The 27302-nt window shown below is 39.8% G+C and overlaps 1 protein-coding gene across 2 annotated transcripts in view; it reads left to right on the top strand.

The window, feature by feature from the left end:
- The window catches only part of PTCD2 (pentatricopeptide repeat domain 2), a 40887-nt gene extending 14122 nt beyond the window's left edge, over positions 1-26765 (top strand). Inside the window, exons 5-11 of one of the 2 annotated variants that reach the window (XM_005557120.5) lie at positions 742-820; positions 1225-1316; positions 4051-4164; positions 8002-8076; positions 16457-16570; positions 22007-22274; positions 22360-22836. In XM_005557120.5, the coding sequence (XP_005557177.3) occupies positions 742-820; positions 1225-1316; positions 4051-4164; positions 8002-8076; positions 16457-16570; positions 22007-22231 (699 nt within the window). In that variant the 3' untranslated portion in view covers positions 22232-22274; positions 22360-22836. Of the gene's footprint in view, positions 1-741; positions 821-1224; positions 1317-4050; positions 4165-8001; positions 8077-16456; positions 16571-22006 lie in introns of both variants that reach the window. The other variant, XM_065546374.1, reaches the window with a different exon arrangement.
- Positions 26766-27302: the final 537 nt, after the last annotated feature.

The following is a 27302-nucleotide window of genomic DNA, read 5'->3' on the forward strand; positions in this document are numbered from 1 at the left end:
AATTCTGTATTATGCGTTGCCAAAAAAAGACCATAGTTGTGAGACCCTCCTGCCTTAGTCCTCAAGTATATTTATAGCTGCCATTTCATGTTAATAGCTGGCACCTAGTTTCTAGGACCACTCTGCCAGGGTTAATTAGCTAGTTTCTTTTCTCCTAAGCATGACAGATGACGTTTCCTTAAAGACGTCCTTCATGGTAGTTATGAAACCCAGAGATCTCTTGCTGTACCTGTCAGCATGACAGCCAAGAGAGTGGAAAGCGTTTTAACTTTTTTCTTTTTTTTTTTGTTTGAGACGGAGTCTCGCTCTGTCACCCAGGCTGGAGTGCAGTTGCACGATCTCAGCTTACTGCAACCTCCACCTCCTGGGTTCAAGCAATTCTCTGTCTCAGCCTCCTGAGTAGCTGGGATTGCAGGCGCCTGCCACTATGCCTGGCTAATTTTTGTATTTTTAGTAGAGACTGGGTTTCACCCTGTTGGCCAGGCTGGTCTTGAACTCCTGACTTCGTGATCCACCTGCCTTGGGCTCCCAAAGTGCTGGGATTATAGGCATGAGCCACCGTGCCCAGCCAACTTTTTTCAAAAATAAAACCTGAGTATATAAAATATATTAGAGAATTCAGATGGCCAAATGAGCAAAGTATGCAGAAAAATGAGACCTGGATAGATAAGAGACAGTAAAAGTACCTCCTCAATAAATAGTTTTAACTTTTAACCAAACTGTATTGTTCTTCTTCATTAGCATTTACGAGGTTTCTTCTCAGACTCCACATCATTCAATATTTTGATGGACATGTTATTTATCAAAGGCAAATATGAAAGTAAGTACTGCAATTTCTATTTGCTGAAAAATTCTGCTGTTTGCTGGCCTGGGAATTAGGGGAGAAAATGAGTCATGCAAAAATGATTCTTATATCCCTGATAAGTGGCTGAATTCTGGAGACCTTATGAAGTTTGAAAACATCGTATTGCATATCATCCCTTAAACTAAATATCCCAGATTTTACTTATGCTAAAATTGTGAAGCAGCTTTTAAAACATTAGTTCTTCCTGTTTGACCTCATAGTTTATTTCAACATTTAGCTAATTGCTAAATGACTTGAGAAATAGCTTTTATTTTGTTGAAATACACTTTTCTGTAGATAGTGCTGAACAGATGAGAGCTTTGGGGGCCAACAGTAGAGGAGCTCTGATTAACACTGCGATCCACTCTCACTTTTGGCAGGTGCTTTGGAAGTATTGATAGAGATGAAAAACCAAGATGTGAAGTTCACGAAAGATACCTATGTTCTTGCTTTTGCAATTTGCTACAAACTGGTAAGACTCCTTCCCCTAAACTTTGAGAGCATTGTGGGCAGTCTTTGAGAGAGGATTTTTTTTTCTCTCTATAAATAAAATTCAGTTCCTCTGAAGTCTGTTTTCCATCTGGTGCAAATGTTTTAATTTTAAATGTATTTATTTTTAGAAAACTCAAGTTAGCCATATCAGACAGTTTTATGGGAAAAGTAATTTTTTCATCTTTCACTCTTTTCTGGTGGTTGTGTAGATAGTGAGAACAAGAGGCAACGTGTTGGGTTCGGGCTCTGCTTTAAAGTCATCTCGCATGCTGGACTCTGCTAGATCCATCTTCCCTGTTGTCCTTGTCTATTGAAATCTTAGCTTCCTTCATTGAGCTTTCAAGGACTACTTTGTCTTCATATTTGAAGGTTTTTATAGTCACTGAAACTGGAAGTGATGTTTGTCACCTCCAGATATCCCTTAATTGTGCTCTATTTGTATCACCTCCCTGGTACTTCTGACACAGCCTAATGTTGTACTTAGTAGATGCACGTTCCATTCTCTCCACTTGAATGTGAGCTCCTTGAGGCATCTTTGTATCCTACCACCTAACACAGTGCCTGCTATCCAGTAGTTCTTTAATAAACATATGTGACATGAAAGTGAACGCTGAGGACAGAGACCATGACTTATAAGTTCTTTTATCAATACAAAAAATTAGCTGGGCGTGGTGGCATGCACCTTGTAATCCCAGCTACTCAGGAGGCTGAGGCAGGAGAATTGCTTGAACCCAGGAGGCAGAGGTTACAGTGAGCCGAGGTCGTGCCACTGTACTCCAGCCTGGGCAACAGAGTGAGACTCTGTCTCAAAAAAAAAAAAAAAAAGTTATTTTATTATTACTGTACCAGGATTATTTCTTGCCTACAGAAACTGTTTCTTCAATATTTAGTGAATGATTATTGAAATAGTGAAATGATCAATGTTTAATGTATTACTGTTGTCATTCATACCACTTAAACTTTGGAAACCTGGCACACAAAACCTCTTTGTACTGAAAACAAAGGAACACTAAGCGAAGTGGAAGAACATGGGCTGTTGAAAAACCCTCCTGAAGAGTGTAGCAATGCCAGTTTTCCAAAACAAGGGGATAGCTGGGTTATAGTGGAAGGAAAACCAACTGGAAATTGAGAAACTTGGAGTCTAGTCTCCACTTTGGTATTATATAGCTTATATATATGGCTTATATAGCTGTGAACTGATCACCTATCTCATTTTACAAATGAGATAGATTTGGGAGTCAGCAAACTTTGCTTATAAAAGGCTAGATAGTAAATATTTTAGGTTTTGGGGGCCATGTATGTCTCTGCCTCATATGAACTCTGCCCCATATTGTTTGTTTTTGTTCTTACAGGCCTTTAAAAATGTTAAAGTCGTTCTTAGCTGTAGGCTACATTTAACCCAAGGGTCATAGTTTGTTGACCTCTGGATTCAATAATTCTTTCATTCATACCATTCTACAATTCTAGGAGGCAAAAAAAAAAAAAAAAAAAAAAAAACACACACAGCACTAGAGCATCACTTATTCAGCATTGTAATTCTCAGCCTTCTCATCTTCCACTTAGGGATGCCTCCCTGAGTGTATGCTGCAATGATGAGAATTTCAGTTCTGCTTAGAGGCCATGCGCAGTGGCTCACGCCTGTAACCCCAGCACTTTGGGAGGCCAAGGCAGGCAGATAACCTGAGGTCAGGAGTTCGAGACCAGCCTGGCCAACATGGTGAAACTTTGTCTGTACTAAAAATACAAAAATTAGCCAGTGATGGCACATACCTGTAATCCTAGCTACTTTGGAGGCTGAGGCAGGAGAATCATTTGAACTGGGGAGGCAGAGGTTGTAGTGAGCCGAAATCGTGCCCTTGTACTCCAGCCTGGGCAACAGAATGAGACTCCGTCTCAAAAAATAAAATAAATAAATTAGGAAAGGCCAGAGGATTTTCTCCCCTGTGTTGTGTCCAAGAATAACTTGTTTTACCCAGTGGAGATGAGTTGAAAAAGTGATCTGGTCAGCCAGTAAAAATTCCATATCAATTCTGGGAACTGTCCTCTCTCATCCCATTTGAACTCTATTTTGACAGGAGTTGCAACTCCTGTCATGACAGATGACATAGTTGTACAGCCAGGCTGCTCTCATAAACCTAATCCCCCGCAGCATGCACAAAGGAAAAGGATTTGGTTCTACCACTGCTGTTTTTATATCACTGACATTCTTGGATTTTTCTTTTTGAGGTTTCTGTTTTCAGAGGATTCTTTTATAATTTATGTTCAAATTAGTGTTCATGTTTTCAAATATTTGACATATGAATATTTTCAGATTGGAAATTCCCCAGAAAAAGTTTCCTGGTGTTGTTGAGCCTTAATCAGCTATTTAATATAGTAGCAGGCAGAACCTTTATACTTGTAAACTATGGGGTCTGTGTCTAGAAACTAGCCTGCCCAGATACAAAGAGATGTGTTTATTTTCTGGTAAAAACTGCCCCGATTCAGAAAATTGAAAATGAGCTTTAAAAATAAAGTTAATTTAGATTTGACCTGCAAACATATCAGTAGCCTGGTGTATTTGCAAATAGTGTTTATATGGGGCTTAATCTTTTAAGTGGCTTAAGGTAGGCTCTAGGAAATCCTTACAAAAGGAACTCTAAATATTGAGCACTATTAATCATTTTATTGAATTTAAAGGTTTATAACATTAATCGAACAATCCTGTCTCCTCACAGAATAGCCCTGAGTCTTTCAAAATCTGTACTACATTAAGAGAAGAAGCTCTACTCAAAGGAGAAATTCTCTCCAGGAGAGCATCCTGTTTCGCTGTGGCATTAGCTCTGAATCAGGTAAAGCTTTGTGGTGTACATAAGTAAACTGGGAGTGGCCAGGACTTCATTACTTTTATTTGTCCTTGCTTTTACTTTTTTCCTTCTGACTGTGTCATAAAGAAGTAGTCCCCATAAAGAGACCACTGCCTTTGTTGCCATGGCAACCTATATCTATACCTGTACCGGCAAAGAATGTTTATATTTACAGTTGGGGACCTAACATGCATTTCTAAATAGAAGGGTAGAGAAATTTCTCAAGTAATTAAAATGAAAATTGCAAGTCATCGGATGACATTGTAACGTTCTCAGAGAACAGTTTAATTTAATGCTTTCCAAAGTTGAATTAGCCTCAGATGAATGAAGACTGCTGTGTCAGCCCATTGTAGAAGTGGGATCCATCACATACTTCATAGTTATACCCAACTACTGCTGTTATTTGGGTGACTTTAGTGATCATTTAGCCTCATTCCCCTGACTGGACAGGTGGAGGTAGCAGAGACCCAGAGATAAGAGGGGACCTCCCTGAGGTCATGCCTCAGTGATGCCAGAGTTAGAGCTGGAACCCTGGAACACACATCCCTCTGGAAGAGCCTCACCTGAGATTTCCTATTCCAGAGCCTAAAAAATATGAAATGCTTTGTATGTTTCCTATGTGGTAAAAGGAAATTTTATAGCAGAAAAATAGTAACCAAACCAGGTTGTTTTCCTGGCTGGTAAAATATAGCTGGAGAACTCTTTATTATTAGAAATCAAAACATGAGGGTGATCCATTTCCATATACTGCTGGGAAGAGTCACTGAAGGACGAGACTTAAGAGATTATACACTTTCTAGGCTTCTGCTGGGCCAAGATAATTTTTTTAACTTTCTAAGCTTCTCTCGCTGTCCAGGGGAATTATTTTGTCTTCTTAATCTGTCATGAGGTGAGTGACTGAATTAAAGTCTCTTCGAAGACATGTGTTTTTCTTTCTTTGTATAGCTCCTGTAGTTTTTCTTTACTTAAGTCTAAGTTATACTGTTCGGTGCACAGATACATCATCACTGTTACATCATCACTGTGAATCCCTCACTTTAGCATTATAAAGTGCCTATCTAGGAATGTTTACTGCTTTTGCCCTGAATTCAACCTTATCTAATATTAATAATTCCATCCCTCTTTTTGCTTATTTCTCTCTTTGTTTTGATGAGGTTTGCATTTGCCCAATGTACAGCTTTTCCTATCCTTTATTTTTGCAATCTTTCTGAATTGTTTTGTTTGAACTTTATCTCTTATATACTGCATAAATTTCTATGTTGCTTTATAATATGCTAATCTTTTAATATCCATTTATATTAATATGACATATTTGATCTTAGGTCTCATTTGATGCTTTTTGTTTCTGTAAGTTTTTCTACTATCTTATGCCATGTGGTTATTTTCTCTAGTTGGTATTTTTGCTCTAGTGGTGACTTTAAAACTATAGTTTTGATTTTCTTAATTCTTTAATTCTTTGGACAAGACCTGTTAATTCCCTAATATAAGTAATGGTGAAAATAGTGTATTTCCTCTGTTTTTCATCTTATTTTCTTCCTCCCCCTCCAACATCCAATTTTAGCTCATATTTTACTTTGATAGTGTTCACTTTACTCTTACATGTACTTGATTTGTCAGTTTTAAGTGATATTTTTTGGCCTGCTGATAATAAAGATAAGGAAGTGGAAATGCCTTCTTTACCTTTCATCTCTTTTCCTTCTCTTTCTAACTTTCGTTAGTGTTAACGTTGCTTCATTGTCCAGGCATATAACATTTACGCTCTGTTCTGTAGCCATACTCCCCACTTTTGAGTCCTTTGTATAGCTAAACAGGTTGTTAGGTGCTAATTGTTTTTCCAGTTTTCTCTTTGTTGGCTGAAGTGAGTATTTTAGTAAATTCTTTGGAGGAACAATATCCCTTGAGTTCTTGGTATTTTAAATTATTTTATTTGCCTGTTGTTTCTGTACTTGAACTACAGTTTGGCCAGATTTACAATTTCAGGGTGACATTTGCTTTTCTTGAGGTACTTTTAGACATTGCTTTTTTGTCTTATGGTATAGAATATTGCTGTGGAGAAATCTAAGGCCTGCCTGATTTTTTTCCACTTCTGATTGACGTGATCTTGTTCATTTTTCTCATTTCTATCTTCTATATCCATGGAAATATTTTTCAATTAAGGTTTCTTCATTGGTGGCCAGTTATATTCTTTTCTTTTCTTTTTTTTTTTTTTTTTTTTTTTTTTTTGGTTAGACAGAGTCTCACTCTGTCGCCCAGGCTGGAGTGCAGTGTTGCAGTTTTGGCTCACTGCAACCTCTGCTCTGCCTCCTGGGTTTAAGTGATTCTCCTGCCTCAGCTTCCTGAGTAGCTGGGATTACGGGCATGCGCCCGTCAAATTTTTGTGTTTTAGTAGGTGTGTTCCCAGCTAAATTTTTGTATTTTAGTAGAGACAGGGTTTCGCCATGTTGGCCAGGCTGGTCTTGAACTCCTGACCTCAAGTGATCTGCCTGCCACAGCCTCCCAAAGTGCTGGGATTATAGGCGTGAGCCACTGTACCAGTTGTTTTCTTAATTTTGTTCTACTGTGTTCCTTTCCTCCTTTTGAAAATACCTTCTTTATGAGTGTCATGTGGTGGTTCTTTTTTGACTATTCATCGTTGAAAAGTGTAAGTTTCAGGCCTAGCACAATGGCTCCTGCCTGTAATCCTGGCACTTTGGGAGAGGGGAGGATCACTTGAGGCCAGGAGTTTAAGACCAGCCAAGACAACATAGGGAGACCCTGTCTCTACAAAAAAAAGGTAAATAAATAAAACAGGTGCAGTAGTACATGGTACATGCCTGTAGTCCTTGCTGCTCAGGAGACTGAGGCAGGAAAATAGCTTGTGCCCACGAGTTTGAGGCTCCATGATTCCACCACTACCCTCCAGCCTGGGCAACAGAGCAAGACTCCGTCTCAATAAACAAATAAATAAATAAATTCAAAAATAAAAGAAAAACTTGTTTCTTTTAGATCAGTCATTTGTAGATTCATGTCAGAGAGAGAGAACAACAGAGCGGGACACCAGAGCACTGTTCTAGACTAGCAGGATTTTTCTTCATATAAGCCAGAGTTTTGTCTACAAGTATACACAGGCTTCATTTTTTTAAGTCAACAGAAATAGACACTGAGGTGGGTTTTGGTATGCAGTCTCTTCTCTGCTGCTGCCGTCTTAGGAACCTCCTGCTTCCTATGAATATGGCTTGTCTACGGAAACGCTTGACTAGCCTCTTCTCTGCCACCACAAGGATCCACGGAAGTTCTCTTTACTAGTCCTACACTCTGTTCTCATCATTGTAAATAGGAATTTAGGTTTTGTACTTTAGGTTGTGCCCTTACCTTTGAGAGTTGTACTGTTGTAGGTTCTTTGTGAGATACAGAGCACTGTCCACCTCTGACTGCTTTCTCCTGAACCCTGCCAGCCTCCATTTCCAATGTTTCTGGCAGTGTTTCCAGCTCTGCTGTGGTTTGAGGTGTCTATGTTCTAATTATGTATGTCAAAGACAGGCTTTGCACTTTGTTCCTCGTTCCTATTTTTAGAAGCTGATTCCAATAGGAGAAGGGGAAATGCCAACTTTATGCCTGCGTCTTAAGAACTGGACTCAGGCAGGCTGTTAAAACATTCAACAATATGCGACTGGATGGAGCGTTTTATGGAGTGTTCAGTTTTGATTTCCGAAACATTTTTTCTTTGTGGACTTCAAAACCCTGAGGTCACCTTAATAGGAATATACTGCCTTCTCTAAGTGAACTTTTACAATAACATTAGTTCCTATGATATGGAATATGATTTGTTTCTCTTCCTTCTAGAATGAGTTGGCAAAAGCTGTGTCCATTTTTTCTCAAATCATGAATCCAGAAAGCATAGCCTGCACTAATTTAAAGGTAAGTGCCTTCTTTGTGGTTTAAGGTAAGCCTTGAAATGTATTATAATAAATGTATTATAATAAAATTATGCTTAAATTTTTTGGCTGTATACAATGACTTGATCTGCCAAGGTTTTCATTCAAATCCACAGTCATTTATTGAGTTCCTCTATGTGAAAAATTACAGTATCACCCTTGTGAGAAGAATCAACACAGCTGTTGCTTCCAGGAGTTTGTAAACAGGTAGGAGAGAGGTAGATATGCTCATATATAAGACATGGCTAGATGCTGAAGACATGAGGCGTGGCTAAGAAAGCTGTAGATGTAGGGACGAGGAGAGGATGGAGACAGATCCTCCAGGGTCTTTACCAAGCCTTGAGAGAAACCTATGTGCTAACTGCATATTATTGGTGGTATCTAACTCATGGCATTGTTGCAGTTAATCAGCTTATATACTTATGGTACACAAAATAGTGCCTGACATGTGGTAAACATTCAGTAAATGTTATCTATTGTCATTCTTATTATGTTGCCAGTATGCCATGGTCCTCTTCCCCATTAACTTACCTGGGCCACCCAGGACACTTATTTGGGACCTTGTGGTCTGGGTCAGCAAGTGGCTGCACGCGTATCACCAAGACATGCAAAACCTTAATCCCTAAAACTAAAAGCAAAGGAAAAAAAATTATCTCAGATTCGCCAGATTCATGCTAATAATAAAGTTTGAGGCATATTACCACTTCCAGAGTTTGAGCAGTGAGTCATGAAACCTTCCTGGACCAATTATAAAAGACTATCTTGTCATTAAGGACACCATAGTCCCCATTCAGCCTGCCCATATTGAGACTCCTTGTATACTGCGTCTGCTTGTGTGTAGGGAGTTGCAAAAGAAAAAAACTTTCAGGAGCTTATAGTCTTCTGAAACAGTCAAAGGATTGAGATGAAGAAAACATTTTCAGAAGAATGGAAATGTGTAAGCATTAGCATGACACAACTAGGATAACAGGTCACAATCAATGGAGTATTCCAAGATGAGTAGATGAAGGGGGTCGGGGTGGCCAGCAGGAGCAACGTGAGGGGCCCTTAGGGCAGGTACCTACTGAGCAGTGCTCTGGAGGAAGACAGGACTGTGGGGTTGGAGGGAATGACGTGGAGCGTGTTATTTGTTGGGAGATTGGCTTTGGTGGAGCTTCTATTTAAAAGAATATGAACTGTGGCCGGGCGCGGTGGCTCACACCTGTAATCCCAGCACTTTAGGAGGCCAAGGCAGGTGGGTCACGAGATCAGGAGATCGAGATCATCCTGGCCAACATGGTGAAACCCCATCTCTACTAAAATATAAAAAATTAGCCGGACGTGGTGGCGCTTGCTTGTAGTCCCAGCTACTCAGAAGGCTGAGGCAGGGGAATTGCTTGAGCCTGGAAGGTAGAGGTTGCAGTGAGTCAAAAATGCGCCTTTGCACTCCAGCCTGGCAACAGAGCAAGACTCTGTCTTAAAAAAAAAAAAAAAAAAAAAAAAAAAATGAACTATGAATTGTAACCACCTCTTACTAGCTCTGAGTCCTTAGGTTAATTTGCCCCTGGAAACCCCCCAATTTCCTTTGATCTGAAACAGTAATAGTAGCTATCTTTTTGTTGTGGGGATTAAAATAAATAATGCATATAAAATAGTTAGCATAGTGCCTGGCAGGTAGTCAGTGTTCAATGAGTATTTGCTAATACTAATAGTATTTGTTTGACATGAGTTAAATTAAAAGGAATATTCATTTGTACCAAATCCTAGAACCTAGTGAACAGGAATTATGCATAACTCCAAACTTCTGAAAGAGTCATACTTAAAGATAATAATGCTTTTCAGTTCTGCCCATAGTAGTTATCTTCAAATGTCATCCCACACCAGTGCCCAGGTGATTTTTCAGAGAATGACTAGATGAGCATTTATGGTAAATTTTGGAGAACAAGGTCAGGCAAGAAATATGCCATAAGAATACCTCATATTGGACCTCAACTTTACTTTGCAAAATGCTTTTACATGAGAGAAAGGTGAGCCCAGCAAACCAGAAAAATGGAGACAGTGATAACAGAGAACTTGAAAAAATGAAATGAATTTGGAATGGAAGAAACAAAATACTAGAAAAATATCGACAAAGAGACTTTTTAGTTTCAAAGGGCGTAAACCTGGAGGGCATGAACTCAACTAAATATACCTGATAATGGATTTGATATGAACTGATGAATGCCATAAGAAAGCAGGGAAGTATGAGGGCTCAGAAATGAGTTTATAAGGCATTAATGGTGAGGCAGGGGAAGCACCAGAAAAGAGGGAAGGACTCGCAGCTTTGTAGAAATTCAAGAGGCTGAGAGCCCTCCCTGTCTTAGCCTGCTGCAGGTAGCTGCTGTTCATCTTGGGGGCTGAAACAGAAACTACAGGTCAGAGCAGGTGGGTCAGTCTGAAAAGCTCATAGGCTAAAGCAGGTCTGGGAGGCCAAGGTTGGCAAAGGTCCAGAGTCCAGAAGGTCGGGTCATTTGAGCAAGTGATATCAGTAAGCTAAACAGACTGGGAAGCCTGGTCTTCCAGCAGGCACACTATGTCTTTGACTTCTCTGCTTCCTGCTGGATATGGACAGCTCTGGTATTCCAGTATATAACTGCTTCTGAGAGTGTGTCCTTTAGATGACCCATCTATCATGATGGGACAGAATATAACTGCTGGGATTAGCAAGATACTCTTTCACTAAAGCTAAAGCTATCCAAGTCTCTTATAACATCAGGTAGGAAAGAAAGGAGAACAGGGGGAAAAGTGTTTTACTTGGATCATTGGTCACTTTTCCTAGAGTTCAAGCAAGGTTGAGGGTTTCGGTACGCATTGGTGATAAGCAATCAAACTGTGAGGTAAGCAGGGTTTTAATTTAATTTATCTAAGGTATCATGCTTGGTACTTTAGATTTGTTATACAACTTTATCAAAACAATTTTTCTCCACATTATAGATGTGGAAAATGAAGATTCAAGGGTAAGTAAATTACCTTAGTTCTCCCAACTAATTAAATAGCAGAGTCAGAGTTTTAACACCAACAACTCTGACTGTGAAGCCTAGGGTTTCCCTACCACTTCAGACCTACAGAGATGAAAAAGGTGTGTCTCTTTTATCCAGGAATAGGATTAGTGTCTCCTCTTGAGTAATAAAAAGAACACAAGACTGGATGTCAAAAAACACAATCCCACTAGTGCATGTAATCCACCTCTGGATTTAGATTTCTCATCTCCTTCCATCCTGGCCTATCTCTCACAGTTATAAGAATCTAGTAATGGGCTGGGTGCGGTGGTTCATGCCTGTAACCTCAGCACTTTGGAAGGGTGAGGTAGGTGGATTATTTGAAGTCAGGAGTTCAAGACCAGCCTGGCCAACATCGTGAAACCCCATCTCTACTAAAAATACAAAAATTAGCTCAATGTGGTGCATGCCTGTAATCCTGGCCTACTTGGGAGGCTAAGGCAGGAGGATTGCTTGAACCTGGGAGGTCAAGGCTGCTGTGAGTGGAGATCACGCCATTGCACTCCAGCCTGGGCAACAGAATGAGACCCTGTCTCCAACAACAACCGAAAGAATCTAGTAATGATTTGATTTCTTTTTTTTTTTTTTCGCCAAATGAGAAGGTGCTTTGGTGGAGTTAAACATGAGCTTGCTGAGCATGAGATTGTCCATTCCCAATAGGAGGAGCAATGCAGGGCATGGTGAAAAAAGCATGTGCTTGCCACCAGGCAGCAGGAACAGCTCCTTTCCTCTGAGGGCTGGAAAAGAAAGTCAGCCTATGGATGCAGTGGGATGGGCGTGTTTCAGGCAAGGACTCCGCAAGGAACCTTGAAGTGATACTGAGTATGAATCATCCTTTCTGAACTGCGTCACAGAACTACCCACTGTCGGGAAACTTAAAGATAGTTTCAGTGTTTAAAAATTCTCAGGAAATTCTTTCAAATGTTCAACCCAAATTTCTCATGTTGCAATATAAGCCTATGTCATCTTCCTCGGGGATGATGAAAAAGATATGGTTGCCATTCTCAAGTTTAGTAATCTTTTAGATTCTAGGTGTCTGTTAGTAGAGCACAGTTTAAAAAATGACTGCATGGACCTTACCTTCTCCAAGGCTGACTCATCTGCTTGAAATCCTTAAAGGCAACTTGTTAATTATTGAGCAATGGAAACTGACAGATAGGCTGAATAGAGTCTGTTTAGTCAGTATTCACAGAAATAAATGAAACTTTTTTTCTGATGTGCTTTAAAAATTAATGCCTTATGCTAAAATCTTTTGCTGCTGTCAATTGAAATTTGAACTTACAAATTTTCTCCCTAACTTAATTGTTTTATTAAATTGTTCCTGTTACCAGTGTGACCCAAAGGGCCCAGTTTCCTATTTTCCCAGCTAATTCTTAATACGTACTGCGTTGTTTTAACAGATCTCATCAAAACACATGTATGTTGACACTGCCTTTTCAGCCTGAATTTGTCTATAAACCTGGCTTGTCTACAATTGGAGATCCACTTTGGAATTGAATTTACCTTGCAAGGGAATTGACAAGTGGTTTTGCTGCTTTTATCATTTATTTGTTAATATGGGTGAATGTCTTAATGCCCCTTTCTCCTACCCACTTAGGTCACTCTAAAGTTCTAGCTTATGCTGGGAAGTCTAGGGTGCACAGGGAGGAAAGGAGACAGGACTCATTTCTCACAAATTCCTTCGTGGCAGCATCTTACTCATATGTGTGAGTTAAGAATTGCATTTGTTTGGGAGCATTGTAGTCTCCAAAACTAAAAATAAAAGCCTATACAAATTAGAGCCTTTATTTTTCTTCCATGTGGAAAACGAGTCTGGTCCGTCCACGCCTGGTGTGGCATTCCATGATGTCATCAGGAACCCAGCCTCTTTCTATGTTTCTATTCTACCATCTTTAACACGTGACTTCCATTCATTGCATCCCCGGTCCAGCAAGAAGTAGGAAAAAATGGGAGTGAACAAAGAAGTTCATCCCTTTTAAATATGCTTTTTCAAATGTCTCATCCAGCAACTTGTACTGGTGGTGTTATTGGCCAGAACTTAATCCCATGACCACACCTAATTGCAAAGAATACTGAGAAATAGTCTTTGAGTTTCATACATACATGAAAGCATCTATTAAGGTTTGGGTGTTCTGTTATCAAAAAGGGAGGAGAGAATGGATATTGGTTAGAAAACTGGCAGCCTCTACCACATTATGATATTCTACTTCGAATATAGCAAACCTAAAACAAAAATAAAAGAAACAAGAAATGTAAATTTCTGCATCCTCAGGGCTTCTGTTCCCTTTTTTGTTCAAAGGTATCTAGTAATGTATTTCCTGATGCCTCAGAAAATCAGAGGCAGGAAGCACATGTTCTTTAAATAGTTTTTCTTACCAAAATCTCCCCTGTTCCTTACTAACTGAGTTTCCCAGTCTTTTGTTTGAAATCTGTAAGATTAAGGCAATGTGCTATACCCTACTTTCGTTTTCTTTAGCTGAACCCTGAGACTGGTTTGAGATAAGCCCCTAGCTTTAAACTTTCTCTTTGCCTTTTATCAGTAACTGCCTCATGTGCATTGCCCTTCATCAATGTATTTTAAGGTAGTGAGCCTTGTTTTTGAAGTCCCTACTGAATCAGAGATAGTTGCTGGAGGGAGGAAGAGAAGTTGGGAAAACTTAGGAAGAAATATTGAAATCTCCCAGGGAGCACATTGTTTCTAGCAGAGGGCTCTAGAAGGTTTATTTTTGTAAATTGCTGGGGGAGCCAAGCTCCTTTTCTTGTTTATTGTTATTGAGGGTTGGCCGGGTGCCTTGTACTACATAGCATTGCATTGAACAAGGTAGACTTGCCTTTGCCTTGGACACCACCGTCAACCAAATTGGGATTGGCTTTTACTAACAAAGGTATTAAGAACTGTGAAGAGTCAGAGATTTTTTCCCACTTGGAATCTAATGAGTTAGCCTGCCCCAGTTTCATGGATGCTAGTGGAGTATACAAGACAAAGAGAAATAAAGGACAATTTATTGTGTAGCAGTGGCCAGAATATTAGCATCTTTGCTTCAGTTACCTGAGCCCCAGTTCCTGCGGGGAGACATGAAAAGCTCTATGTGCCTCTTGCACACATAGCAAGTTGCTTTCAAGAGAGGAACCCTGAGCTTAGAAAACCCAACTCTCTTATGATGGCCAATAAGCATGCCTGTCCTTTGCTTTGGATGTGACACTGTGTCTGTTGTCCACAAACATCCTTGAAAAGGTAGTCTGGAATAACAGCAGTCAGTGCTTTTGCTCTCAAGGCGTGCAGAAATTTGAGCGACCCATGGAGAGTTGTCTCCCAAAAAGGGTGTGCTCATGATTTTTCCTGGGCTTTAGAACACTGAATTTAAATTATGTTCTTTGTATTTAGTCTACCTGGGATCATTTCATTCTGTTCTTCAGAACCAAAGACAACCCCTCATCCTGATAAGTTACTAAACAAATACAAAATGTTACCAAATAGACTGGTGAGAAAACAGCTGGTTTAATATAAGAAAGGTAAATCTCTTCCAGGAAAACTATCTTCTGTAAGGATCAGGAGCCTTAAAATATCTCTATGCTTTGACTTAGTAATTTCACTTCTGGGAATCAAGTCTAAGACATTACCAGTTTTTCAAAGTACATATGTACACATTGGTCAGTATAATAAAGTATGGTATAGTTCCATGATGAATTGCTATGTATGTGTTAAAAAGTGAGGTTTCTTTTTTCTAATATTAATGCTATGAGGAAATAAATGTCTATTGTATAGTAATTGACCAAAAGTAGAATCACATTTTGGGTTTGGAAGATTTATACATCAAATTATAAACAGTGGTTGTAACATCAGTTGGTGAATTCTCAGTTATTTGCACTTTCTTTAAACTTTTTCTTGAATTATACTAGTGAATATTGGTAATTAGGGAGGAAATGTGTTTTTTCTTGTGTTAGTTGAACCTATCTGGTGGAAGATAGGTGATAGTGTCATTTTGAAAGCACACTACAGCACCCAGTTTTGAAAGTTCATTAATAGATAGTGTAAATAGGAGTGCCTCATTAACATTTCCGCCAGCTTCCACTCTATGCCTGCAGTAACCTTCCACTCTATGCCTGTGTGTCTGCAACTTCCTAACAACAGAAAATGCTGAAGGTACCATTTGCCCCTAGCCAGTTCTGGTTGTCCGTTTTCACACTGCTTTAAAGAAATGCCAGAGATTGGGTTATTTATAAAGGAAAGGGGTTTAATTGACTCACAGTATCACATGGCTGGGGAGGCCTCAGGAAATACGATCATGGGGGAAGGCGAAGGAGAAGCAAGTATCTTCTTCACAAGGCAGCAGGAAAGGGAGAGAGCAAGGGCAACTGCCACTTATAAAACCATCAGATCTCATGAGAACACACTCACTATCATGAGAACAGCATGGGGGAAACCATCCCCATGATCCAATCACCTCCCACCAGGTCCCTCCCCTGACACCTTGGGATTACCATTCAAGATGAAATTTGGGTGGGGACACAAAGCCAAACCATATCACTAGTCTTATGAGACTGTCTGATTTTCTTATCCTCTGAATCTAGAGGATGTAGAAAGGAGGAAACCAATATTTTTGTTCGCTGAGTATACTGGTATTTTATTTAATGTTCATAAAACCCAAAATGTGAGATCTAAATCTATTTTCCCCATTTTACAAATGAGGGCATTTAAATTGGAAGATTAAGTACCAGTCCAGAGTCACTTAGCTCGTACTTGCCAGTGTCTGGATTTCAGCCCAGGTATCCAGGCACCAAAATCTCTGCTCTCTCCAGTGTTACCCTTAAACAAGTTTTGAAGTTGTAGGCTTTTTTTGTTTTTTGTTTTTGTTTTTGTTTTTTGTTTTTTTTTTTTTGAGATGGAGTCTTGCTCTGTTGCCAGGCTTGATTACAGTGCCACAATCTCACTGCAACCTCTGCCTCCCAGGTTCAAATGATTCTCCTGCCTCAGCCTCCCAAGTAGCTGGGACTACAGGTGCGTGTCACCACGCCCGGCTAATTTTTGCATTTTTAGTAGAGATGGGGTTTCACCATGTTGGCCAGAATGGTCTCTGTCTCTTGACCTCGTGATCTGCCCGCCTTGGCTTCCCAAAGTGCTGGGATTACAGGCAAAGTTGTAGTATTTTGACTAACTATTGGAAAGCACACTTTGGCTCGTGAGCGTACATTTAAAACACTTTTTTGAACTTGTGCAAGCAAATAAGGAAGTAGGATCAAAGCAGGGTAGTTGCCTGTAAATGAAGGCTTATCTAACCAGGTGCATTTCTTAGCATTGAGACACTGACTAAGTCTTGGTTTTGTTTGTGTCTTCTTAATATTCAGGTTATAATCCATATCCAGTCAAATGCATTGGAAAACCTGATAGAGACTCTAACAAATGCTGCGGAAGGAAATTTATCAAAATTTGTGAAAAGACATATGTTCTCAGAGGAAGTGGTGAGTATGCAAGTGCTGCAGAAATCATTTGAAAGTGAAAGGACACTCTTAAAAATGTTCACTAATTTCTCAATTCTAAAGCTTACCTTAAAGAAATTGTCAAATATGGCAGCTTCTCTGTTGTTCCTGTTTTAAGACTTCCATGTATATGTGCAAAGATTTTTTTTTTTCTTCCAACAGAATATATCCTCTGAAATTCTAGGAAACTTTTTCCTTTTACCTTATTCTTTTCTCCACACTTTGTGTTCATGAGCCTTGGCTCCCTTTTCCTTCTAGAGGACAATTTTACACATTTTTCCTTTTCACTCAAGCCTCCAATACCTTCTCCTCACTTTTCACTCTCAGTTGATCACCTTATTTCTTGTTTCATGGAGAAAATAGAAGTAATCCAAAGACAATGACTGCTACATGGACAACCTCTGGCCCCTTACCCTATATACCCGTGATCCCATGACGACTGGATACGCCTCTCACGCCAGCCTCTCCAGTCGTGCACTGGATCCCATCCCCTCTGACCCACTCCACAGCATCAGTCCAGAGGTTGACTCACTCTTTTGGGCATCATCAGTATCCCCTTCCCTGTGACTCCTTCTTGTCAGCAAATAGTAGGATATACTATCTCTCATCTTAAAAAAGAAAAACAGTCTTCTATACAAATGAAAAGACAGACCATGTGTTTAGATAAGAAGACCTACCCTCATAAAAACTCAGTTTTTTTCAAGTTACTGTGATAATGTAGTATGACTGCAATAAAAATATCACTCTGTTTTTTTTTTCTGTAAAGGTTAGTTGAACAAACAAGACTAGCTAGAAAAGCCCTGTGAAAGAGGGGCAGTAAGAGTTGCTAGGTCTAGCAGATCTCAAAACATGTTAAAGTTTCTACAATGCAAACTGTGGCTTAGAACATGAATAAGGCAGCTAATGGGACAGAATAGAAAGTCCAGATAGAGACCGAATTGCAGATACAAATTTAGTGTAACATAGAGGCAAGCATCTCAAATCAATCTAAATGGATAGACTAGTAAGTAGTACTAGGATAAGTAGAGAGCCAATAGAAAAAGATACAGTTGTATATGTTCTTATACCACAAACCAGGATACATTCCAAATGGATGAGAATTTAAATTTTTAAATTGAAACACACAAGTAGTAGATATAAACATTAGTAGATTATTTAATGTCCTGGGAGTGCAAAAACTTAGCTTTCAGTCAAAATCCAAATCAGTAAAAGAAGTGATAAATTTGACTAAAAAATGTGAAAACCTGTTTTTTCGTGTGGCAAAAAGTCCACAAGCGAAGTCAAGAGGTAAGTAACAAATTGGAAGAAAGTACAGTTTTTAATCATACTGACAAAAGGCTAACTAGCCCTAATATTTCAAGAGCTCTTTTTGAGGCCAGGTGTGGTGGCTCATTCCTGTAATCCCAGCACTTCGGGAGACTGAGACAGGCGTATCATGAGGACAGGAGATCGAGACCATCCTGGCCAAAATGTAACCCCATCTCTACTAAAATTATAAAAATTAGCTGGGCGTGGTGGTGCATACCTGTAGTCCCAGCTGCTTAGGGGCTGAGGCAGGAGAATCGTTTGAACTAGGGACCCGAGATTGCGCCACTGTACTCCAGTCTGGGGACAGAATGAGATTCCATCTGGGGGAAAAAAAAAGAGCTCTTTTTGAAAATTCTGAGAAAAGAACCAACAACCCTAAAGAAAAATGGGTAAGAGATGTGGATAGAATTTACTAACAATGAATCGTGAATGGCCTTTAAACATTAGAAAAGATTCTCTTGACCATATCAAGAGAAATGCAAAATAAAACTACCCTATGATATTTCTCTTGAATAGAAATCTGCAAGTTTGCCAGCCTACTTGGTTGGTGAGGCTCTGAGGAAATGGGCACTTTCATCTGATGCTGCTAGAGGGAATACAGATTGGTACACTACAAATAATTTCACCCTTTGACTCAATCCTCCCACTTCTTGGAGTATATTCTAAAAATATACTGGCAAATATAAAGAAGTTGTATGTACAAGGCTATTTGTTGCAGGCCAATTTGTAAGAACTGCAGACTGGAAAAAAGCCCAAATTTCCATCAGTAAAGGACTAGTACAAATTAGGGTCTGTTCGTACAAAGGACTGCCATGTAACTCACAGGAAATGAGGAACAGCTACATCATACACTGTTACGGATCACCATTTATATGGATCACTTAAATATGTTTTTAAGTGACAAAAGCAAGATGCAAATGGGTATGCGTGGTATGCCTTAAGAAGGTGGGACCATATAGTTATTTTTATACATTTACATTTTTGGAAAACACTACGGATGGAAAAAGCAAAACTTAAGTGGTTATGTTGATTTCTTTTTCAGATCTTTTTTTATAGAAATACTGCTGATTTTTGTATGTAAATTTTGTAACCTGCAGCTTTACTGACTTGATCAGTTCTAAAGGTTTTTTTGGTTGAGACTTTAGGAAGCACAGTTAATTATTATGCACATTTCAGAAATGCCAAAGGAGTAGATTTTTAATGTTTCACTGCAGAAAAAGACACATTGGTAGGTGATGAATAGGTTTATTAGCTTGACTGAATCTTTCTATGGTGTACACATAGATTGAAACATCACATTGAACTTTATAAATTTACACAATTATTATTTGAGAAAATAATTGACAAATTATTTTTTTAATTTACTTAAAAAAATTAAGAAATAAAAGTTTTGAAAGTGAAAGTGAGGGATTGAAGCATGACTTCTCCAAATGTACCTTGTTTGTATATTTAACTTAGGAACTATTTAAATGTTTGCAGAACTATAAAGCAGAGTTAAATAAAAACGAAGAGAAAAAGCAATTCCTAAAAATGGAAAGTGAAATGAAACAAATGAACCCATGTGTCACATTGATGGCTTAAGTACACAAATTGGAATTCTTGTAGGTCATTTGAAATATAGTAATTTGTATGTCTCTCATAGCATGTAACAAGGTGAAAGAAGTGTAAAAAAATTGTACATTATTGACAGTGATCATGTTGTTAGTGATAATACTGATATTGTCATTTTGACCAACCAGGCAACCTGTTGGTTGGTCCTCCCTTCCTCCCTCATTTCTCCTGCCTCTCCCTTTTATAGTTTGGTCCGGGCTGCAGCAGGATTGGCACTAGAGGGCAGTGGCTGCTTCCTCCTCCTGCTCAGTGTTGCCTTCCCAGCCCTGTTCCATTTCCTCACTTCCACCCAAAGGCTTCTTCCTGCTGATAAAAGGGAGCTTGTCAGGAAAATGACTGACTGGATATGGTTGATTTAAAGCTTCTTTCTATTTGCGGTCTTAGCTCTGTGTAGGCTGTGACCCACCCAACCCTTTTGGAGTAAGTTTAGCAAAGTAGGGAAAGTAGAAGCATGAACAGATTTTAAAGTGCATAGTTGTGTGTATGCATACATGTCAAATGCAACTTCCGTTTTCTCAGCAGCATTGATGTTAACAATCATTCCTTAGACCTGATCCATCAATACATTGTCACCCATTTGTATGGCTAAAGCACCCAAACAAACTTCATATTGAAAAAATACTCATATAAGACTCTTTTACTTAGAAAATGAACCTCCAGTTCAGTGTCTTCCCTCTGGTTACTGTGGGACCACTCAAGGAACTGCTTGATGAGAAATGGATTGATTCATGTAATTCCAGTAGCTTTGGAGCTAGTTCTAAATATATATGTGTGAGATTGCAAGTGGAGTCTTATATTGTAAAAGTCTGCATTTTACAAATGGTGGATTTAATGTTTATGCCAACAGTTATTTAAAATGTGTCATGTAGGGAGATAAGACTATAAAGTATCATAGGTGCTATTATACCACCACAGGACTATTGAAAAGAATTGCTGATTTATTTCTGTAGTTATGTAACAGAACTGTTACAGTTTTTAGATCAAAATTACCTCCAGCTTGGCATGTTTGCTCTGCTGCTTTTAGAAGCCATATGCTGCACGTTAAGTCATTTTCACCTTGAACATGAGGACTAAACAAGCTATTCTTTTTTAAGAACATTAAGAAGTGCTTAAGCTGCTTGTCTGCAGGTATAGTTGGGAACCGTTGTCACAAAGGAAGATGTGCAGGTGCAAATAGTGTTATATATTTGGAAGAGGGCCAAAAGATTTGTTAGGAAGCTTCATCCCAATTCAATTCCATCAAGAAATGTGTTGAGATTCTACCCTTGATAAGGATTGAACTAAGTAAAATACTGATTTTATTCAGAAAGTAGCTTCACATTCTCCATTCTAGTTCACCCATTTTTGGGGTTAAATACCACCATATACTTGTGACTCTACTATGTATGCCTCTAGCCCAGACCTCTCCTTCATGTCCCAGACTTGTATATCCAACAACCTTCTAGACATACCCATTTAGGTGTTTCACAGCCATCTCAATCAGGTCCAAACAGAGCTCTTGATTTTCCCTTCCAAATCTCGTCCTCCCTGTCTTCTCTATCAGGAAATGGTAGCACCCATCATCCAGCTACTGAAGCCCCAGTTGAGAAGATAGCTTTGACTCCTCCCTTTCCTTCACCTATTCAAAAATTAGTCCTTTCAGTGTAAACTCCAAAATATACCTCACATATGTGTACTTCTCCATCTTTTCTGTACCTTTCCCAATCTAAACTACCATCCTTTCTTATATGGGCTGTGGTGTGGGCCTCCAGAATAGTCTCCACATTTCTGTACACTCCAGTTCATTCTCTATGTAACTTTTTAAACATAAATGAGATCATATCCCACTTTAGATGCTCCGATGGCTTTTTTAGAATAAATTTCAAAAAACTTACTGTGAAATGCATATAAAGCCCTATATAATTTGGCCTGCCTCCTCCTGCTGTAATCATTACATGGAACAAAGTTGATTCCACTGGTGTATGACCTCCTTTACTTGGTGTGTTTCATTATATATGATGTGTTATTTGAACCCCCCTTGTATATTAGGTATGATTTTCAAGTACTAATTTTGGACTTTTTGTGTAGCTTTTGGAATCCCTCATAGTAATACTTCCGTCTGTGTGCCCCACTACCCTGGTTTTCACCATTTTAGGTGTATACATACCATAATTTTTTTTTAAAGACTCACTCTGTCACCCAGGCTGGAGTACAGTGGCATGACCACAGCTCACTGCAGCCTCTGCCTCCTGGGCTTAAGTGATCCTCCCACTACAGCAACTAATTTTTAAAAAATTTTTTTGTACAAAGTCTCACTGTGTTGCCTAGGCTGGCCTAGAAATCCTGTGCTCAAGTGATCCTCCTGTCTCAGCCTCCAAAATTGCTGGGATTAAGGCATGAGCCACCGCATCTGGCCTACCATACATTTTTGTTCATTTCCATTTCTTTTTCTAAGAGTTATAGTAAGAACAAGGAAGAAATCTTGCAGAGATGTAATGATCTGTTCTTGCTTTTTTCCAGCTGGCCAAAGTGAGAGAAAAAGTGAAGGATGTGCCTGCCCTTGTGGCCAAATTTGATGAGATCTATGGGAAACTACACGTCAGTGGCCAGGTCACCAATTATTCTTTGGATGCTGTGCTCTGCTACACCCCCAGGGACAAGAAATCCCACACATTGCTGTTAAACAAGAGGATGGTCAGCCGTCGCACCTTCCGGCCACTCAACCAGTCCCTGTTGGCTGAGTAACCCTGGTTTCAGTCCACCTATGGATCTGAGGGGCCTGCTTCTAGTGAGTTATTGCCTTTCCTAAGAAGTCAGGCATCGCACTTCAGCAGACACTGTACTGACACTTGGTCTCCTCCTGAAATTCCCAGATTCACTGAATGGTACCATGCCGACCTGTGAGAAGTTATGTTGCATCACTGTGAAGGTCTAGATGCAAGCTTGGCTCCCTCAGAAAGGCGCTTCCCTTTTGCACTGCTGAGGATCTTTGAAGGAACATGGTCAGTCTCCAGTTCAGCTTCTGGCACCAGAGTGGAACCCAGTAAGCACCATCAGGAATGAATTTCACTACAACTGTGGACAACTCTGATTTTCAAGGGAGTAGTTAACTTGCAAATTACATCCTTGCTGAATTCAGGAGGTCTAAAACCCTACTCTACCATGTTAGAAAACAGCCCAGGATTTTCTCATTGCTCTGCCATCATATATATCTATGACTAGAGCCCTCATTTTTCCATCTGCAAAACAATAATGCCTATGTGTATTTGCATATAGATTTGAAATCTTCATTCAAGGTTCGGTAGGATCAGATTTTCTCAAAAATAAGATAAATAAGGTTCATAAGCAAACTTGATGGGATTGTGGTTGTTCTGTTCTCTCACCAGCACAAACAAAACCAGAATTTAGCCTTTAGGACTGCTGAGTAAGCGAAATTTAAATGATTACTGCTTTGATCATGGGTAAGCCATGTGCTTTTTAAAATAAGTGCCACTAAAAGCCACATAATGCTTAGGTTTCTATGTGGATAATATTTAGTCCTATAGTTTATCTTATTTGTTAATGATTTTTCTCTCTTGAATGCCTCATATTAAAAAAAAAAAATGTGCCATGAGAGCATTTCAAACCTGCTTCATACTTATGATGGTCTGAAATATAGTATGTGTTGAATTTTACCATATCTGTTCACCAGTGAGCAGAAGATACACAGTGACCCCACCTCACTTGCTCCTTTTGTTTCAGAAAGCCCAGAGGGTTGCTCAGACCTCAGGAGCTGTCTGCCAAGAGTGCTGCAGACTCTTCATTGCTACCTCCAAAACTAAGACTGTTCACTTGGTGGTTGTTCTGAGGCAAGGATTATAGAGTCGGAAACTGTAGACTAGGAGGAGTCTCCTAATTAATTCCTTCATCTTTCAGGTGAAGGAAATGATCCATGCAAGAGATCCCTAATCTCACCTGTACACTGTGTCCCAGTGAGAGAATCACAGCGTCAGGTGTTTGCTGAATCCAGGTCTGAGATCACAATCCCACCTGAGGACAGGATCCACATAGGAGAGTCACAAATTGGCATAATTGATTTGTGGTAGAGCTGAGATTAGAATCCAAATTCCTAGTCTAGTACCTTCCCACTGTACCACATTATGTCTGCAGAGGGGAAAAAGGAGCAGCTCTTAAGAAATAGAATACTAAGGGCCCCCGTGACTGTGTGGCCCTGGGCATCCTCAGTTTCCTCATTTGGTAAATTGGGGTAATAGTACCTACCTCTTAGGCTTCGTGTGAGGATGAAATGAGATAGGGAATATAAAGAAAGCAGATAGTGGCTGGCACATAGTACATGCAATATGTTTGAAACTAGTTAAGGAATTATAAAAACAAATGAGTTCTTCCTTCTCAAAAATACTGAATTTCTTTTCCTTGTACTCTGTGAAACACTGGACAGCCCCATTTAGAGAAACAAATTCTCTGCCCTCAGAGAATCCTAATTGTTTCTGTATGTGTCTGGTGTTTTGCACACACGCCAAAAAAAAAAAAAGTGCTTGGATTTCTCCACCTTCAGTCTTAGGGAATAATAGGGCATGCTTCCTGTCCCCGCAACTTACTCTTCATCTTTAACTCTCACAGTTCAAATGGCTCCAGTGCTGTGGGTGAGTGTGCCCCTGGTTGTTAGCTAACAACCATTCATTAGCAAAATAACCAAATTTTGTGAGCAGTAAATAGCAACAAGCTTCCCAGTCCCTGCTGCCCTGAGCAGCAGGTGGCTGGTGCTCAGCTGACTGGAAAAACTGGTCCATTCCACCTGTCCCAGAAACCTTAGTGCAGAGGTAACTAATATGCATAATGTTCACCCCAAAGTAATAGATAATTCTAAAGTCTAAAAAATTCCGATAAAAAAGTGTTCAGTATAGGTTATGATGGGCATTTCATTCTTTAAAACTCAGTAATTCCTTTGAAAAAATGGTGTTTCTTTGTAAGCAGTAGTTTGCCTACATCATTTACTTATTCTGTTTTTTTCTGCTTTGGGGTTTTTTTTTTTTTTTTGAGACATAGTTTCGCTCTGTCCCCCAGGCTGGAGTGCAGTGGTGTGATCTCAGCTCACTGCAACCTCCACCTCCTGGGTTCAAGCAATTCTCATGCCCCAGCCTCCCAAGTAGCTGGGATTACAGTTGCCCACCACCACACTGGCTAATTTTTTGTATTTTTTTTAGTAGAGGTGGGGTTTCACCATGTTGGCTAGGCTGGTCTCTAACTCTTATCCTCAAGTGATCTGCCTGCCTTGGCCTCCCAAAGTGCTGGGATTACAGGCATGAGCCACCGCACCTGGCCTACTTATCCCATTAATGAAAATATTGGATTGGACAGAACATCTTATTCCTTAACTCTGTTGTGTGCTTTTGTAGACTGTTTTTACTTACTGTAGACATGTGTTGCTCCAGAGTCCCAAAAATCAGTATGGTGAGTTCAGCACAATTACTAGGAGGAGACAAAAAGATATCTTCTTAATTAGTTGTTATCAGGGATAGTTCTAGTTATTGATTGCTGTGTGGAAAACACTTGAAAACTCAGTGGCTTTAAATACCAGTCATTGAGTTATTTCTCATTATCCTAAGTACTGACTGGGCTCAGCCAGACAGTTCTTATTCAGGTTCTCATGCAGTTATAGTCATCATCAGATTGTGGCCGGGACTGGAATCATCTCAAAGGCTTCCTTAGTATTTCTGGCAGTTGATGCTAGAACCTCAGCTAGTGCTGGGGCTGGAACATATCTACATGTAGCTTCCCCACAGCATGGTGGCTAGGTACTAGGAGTGACTGTCCCAAGAGGACCAGGCAGAAGCAGTTACCTTTTATGACCTACTCTCAGAAGTCACATAACATCACTTCCACTAAAGTCCCAACGCCCCTCCCCACCCCCCGATTCAAATGGAGGGAGCATATATCCCATCTCAGTGGTAGGAATTTCAAAGAATAAATTCTGTGAAACTGTCATAGATAAGTCTGTTTTCTCCCCTGTTTAACTTCCTGAGGACCTCACATGCTTCTGGATAAAGCTCAGGCTCTTCAACGTGGTTTAGAAGGTCCTTCCTAATCTGGCCCACGTTTGTCCATCCAGCTCCAACTCTTGCTACTCTACACCCCACTTCCCTGCTTGTGGAATGGCTAATTCCTACTCATCCTTCAGGTCTCAGCTTAGACATCTTTTCATCTGAGAAGGCTTTCTGGTCTAGCTCACCTGGTTAGGTGAACACCCCATGTGCCTCATGTACCTCACTTATCAAAGCGTTTATCATATGCCTGTCACTGTCTGTTTTCTTCACTAGACTCAGGTGCCATGTCTGTCCTTTCTCTGTTTGCTGGGTGCCTAGCACAGTAGGGAATGTAACAGAGGATTAGTACTTATTTAACTCACCAGCTGATTTAACTATATTGTATAACAATGTTGGTGGTCATACTGGTCCCCCATGGACAGCTTTTCCTCTCTAATACCATACACTCAGTGCAGGGTTTGAATGTCCCCCCAAACTCATATGTTGAAATCTAAATCCCCAAGGTGTTGGTATTAGATGATGTAGCCTTTGGGAGGGAATTAGGGTGGTGCCCTCATGAATGGGATTTGTGCCATTATAAAACAAGCCCAAAGAAATTTGGTCGCCCCTTCCTTTAAGCGAGGACATGGCAAAAAGGCACTTTCTGTGATCCAGAAAGTGGGCTCTCACTAGACATCAAATGCTGGCGTCTTGTTCTTGGATTTCCCAGCCTTCAGAACTGTGAAAAATATATTTCTGTTATTTATAAGCCACCCGGTTTTTGGTATTTTGTTATAGCAGCCTGAAGAGACGAAGACAGCCAGTCCCAACCTTCCACATTTAGACCTGACTCCCAAGTTTTGCTCAGCCCACTGTGTATCCCTTCCTCCTCCCAACTAAAGTGTCCCCACTCTTTATCCTGTTCTGCCCATTATTCAAGGTCTAACTTCTGTCACTTTTTCAATGAGGCATTTGCAAGCTGTTTAAATCCTCAAGGATTCTCCATTCATTCACCATATCTATATTGAGCATCTACAAAGGACAAGGCACTACGAAAGACTCTTTACATGCCACAGGGAAAAGACAGACAAGAACTCTGTCCCAACACAGAAGATTTTAGCCTGCCACATTGACTCCCAGGGACCTTTTGGCCCATTCATTTGCTTGTTGTTTCTGTAGGAGGTGCTCATTACAGAGTGGTCAAATTCCTACTGAAGAATGGACTTGGCTGTGAAATAAAACAATCCTGGGCAATATTTGTTGATATTTTTGTTGAGGATGATTCAGGAAGTAAATACAAACTTTTAACTACTCATAATGAATATTGTTGGGATATTATAATGAGGAGGTAAGGATTTGCCTGCTACAATTCGGGTAGGCAAAAATGTAGGCTTCTCTATTTCTTTGCAGTGAACTAAAACTTCTTATGAACTCTGGTTATACTGAAAACAGGAGTCATGGGAGACTTGATCTTGCTTAAATGATATTTTAGTCTTTGATTTCTTTGAGGTAAATGTTTAATCTTTTTGCATATCTTCCTCCTACCTTTTCATAGCCAGGATGATAGCTGAGTATAAGGCTGTGGCTCTCAAACCTGAACATGCATCAGAATCACTTGGAGAGCTTGTTAAAATACAGATTGATGGGCCCCACCCCCAGAATCTGATTCCATACATATGAGTCAGGACCCAAGAACTTGCATTACATATGCATTCTCAGATGATGCTGTTGCTAGTCTGGGCAACACACTTTAAGAATAGTTGGTGTAACAGAAAGCTTGTGTGTCCATTTGG

Source organism: Macaca fascicularis, chromosome 6, assembly GCF_037993035.2.
Source record: "Macaca fascicularis isolate 582-1 chromosome 6, T2T-MFA8v1.1".
Taxonomy (NCBI): domain Eukaryota; kingdom Metazoa; phylum Chordata; class Mammalia; order Primates; family Cercopithecidae; genus Macaca; species Macaca fascicularis.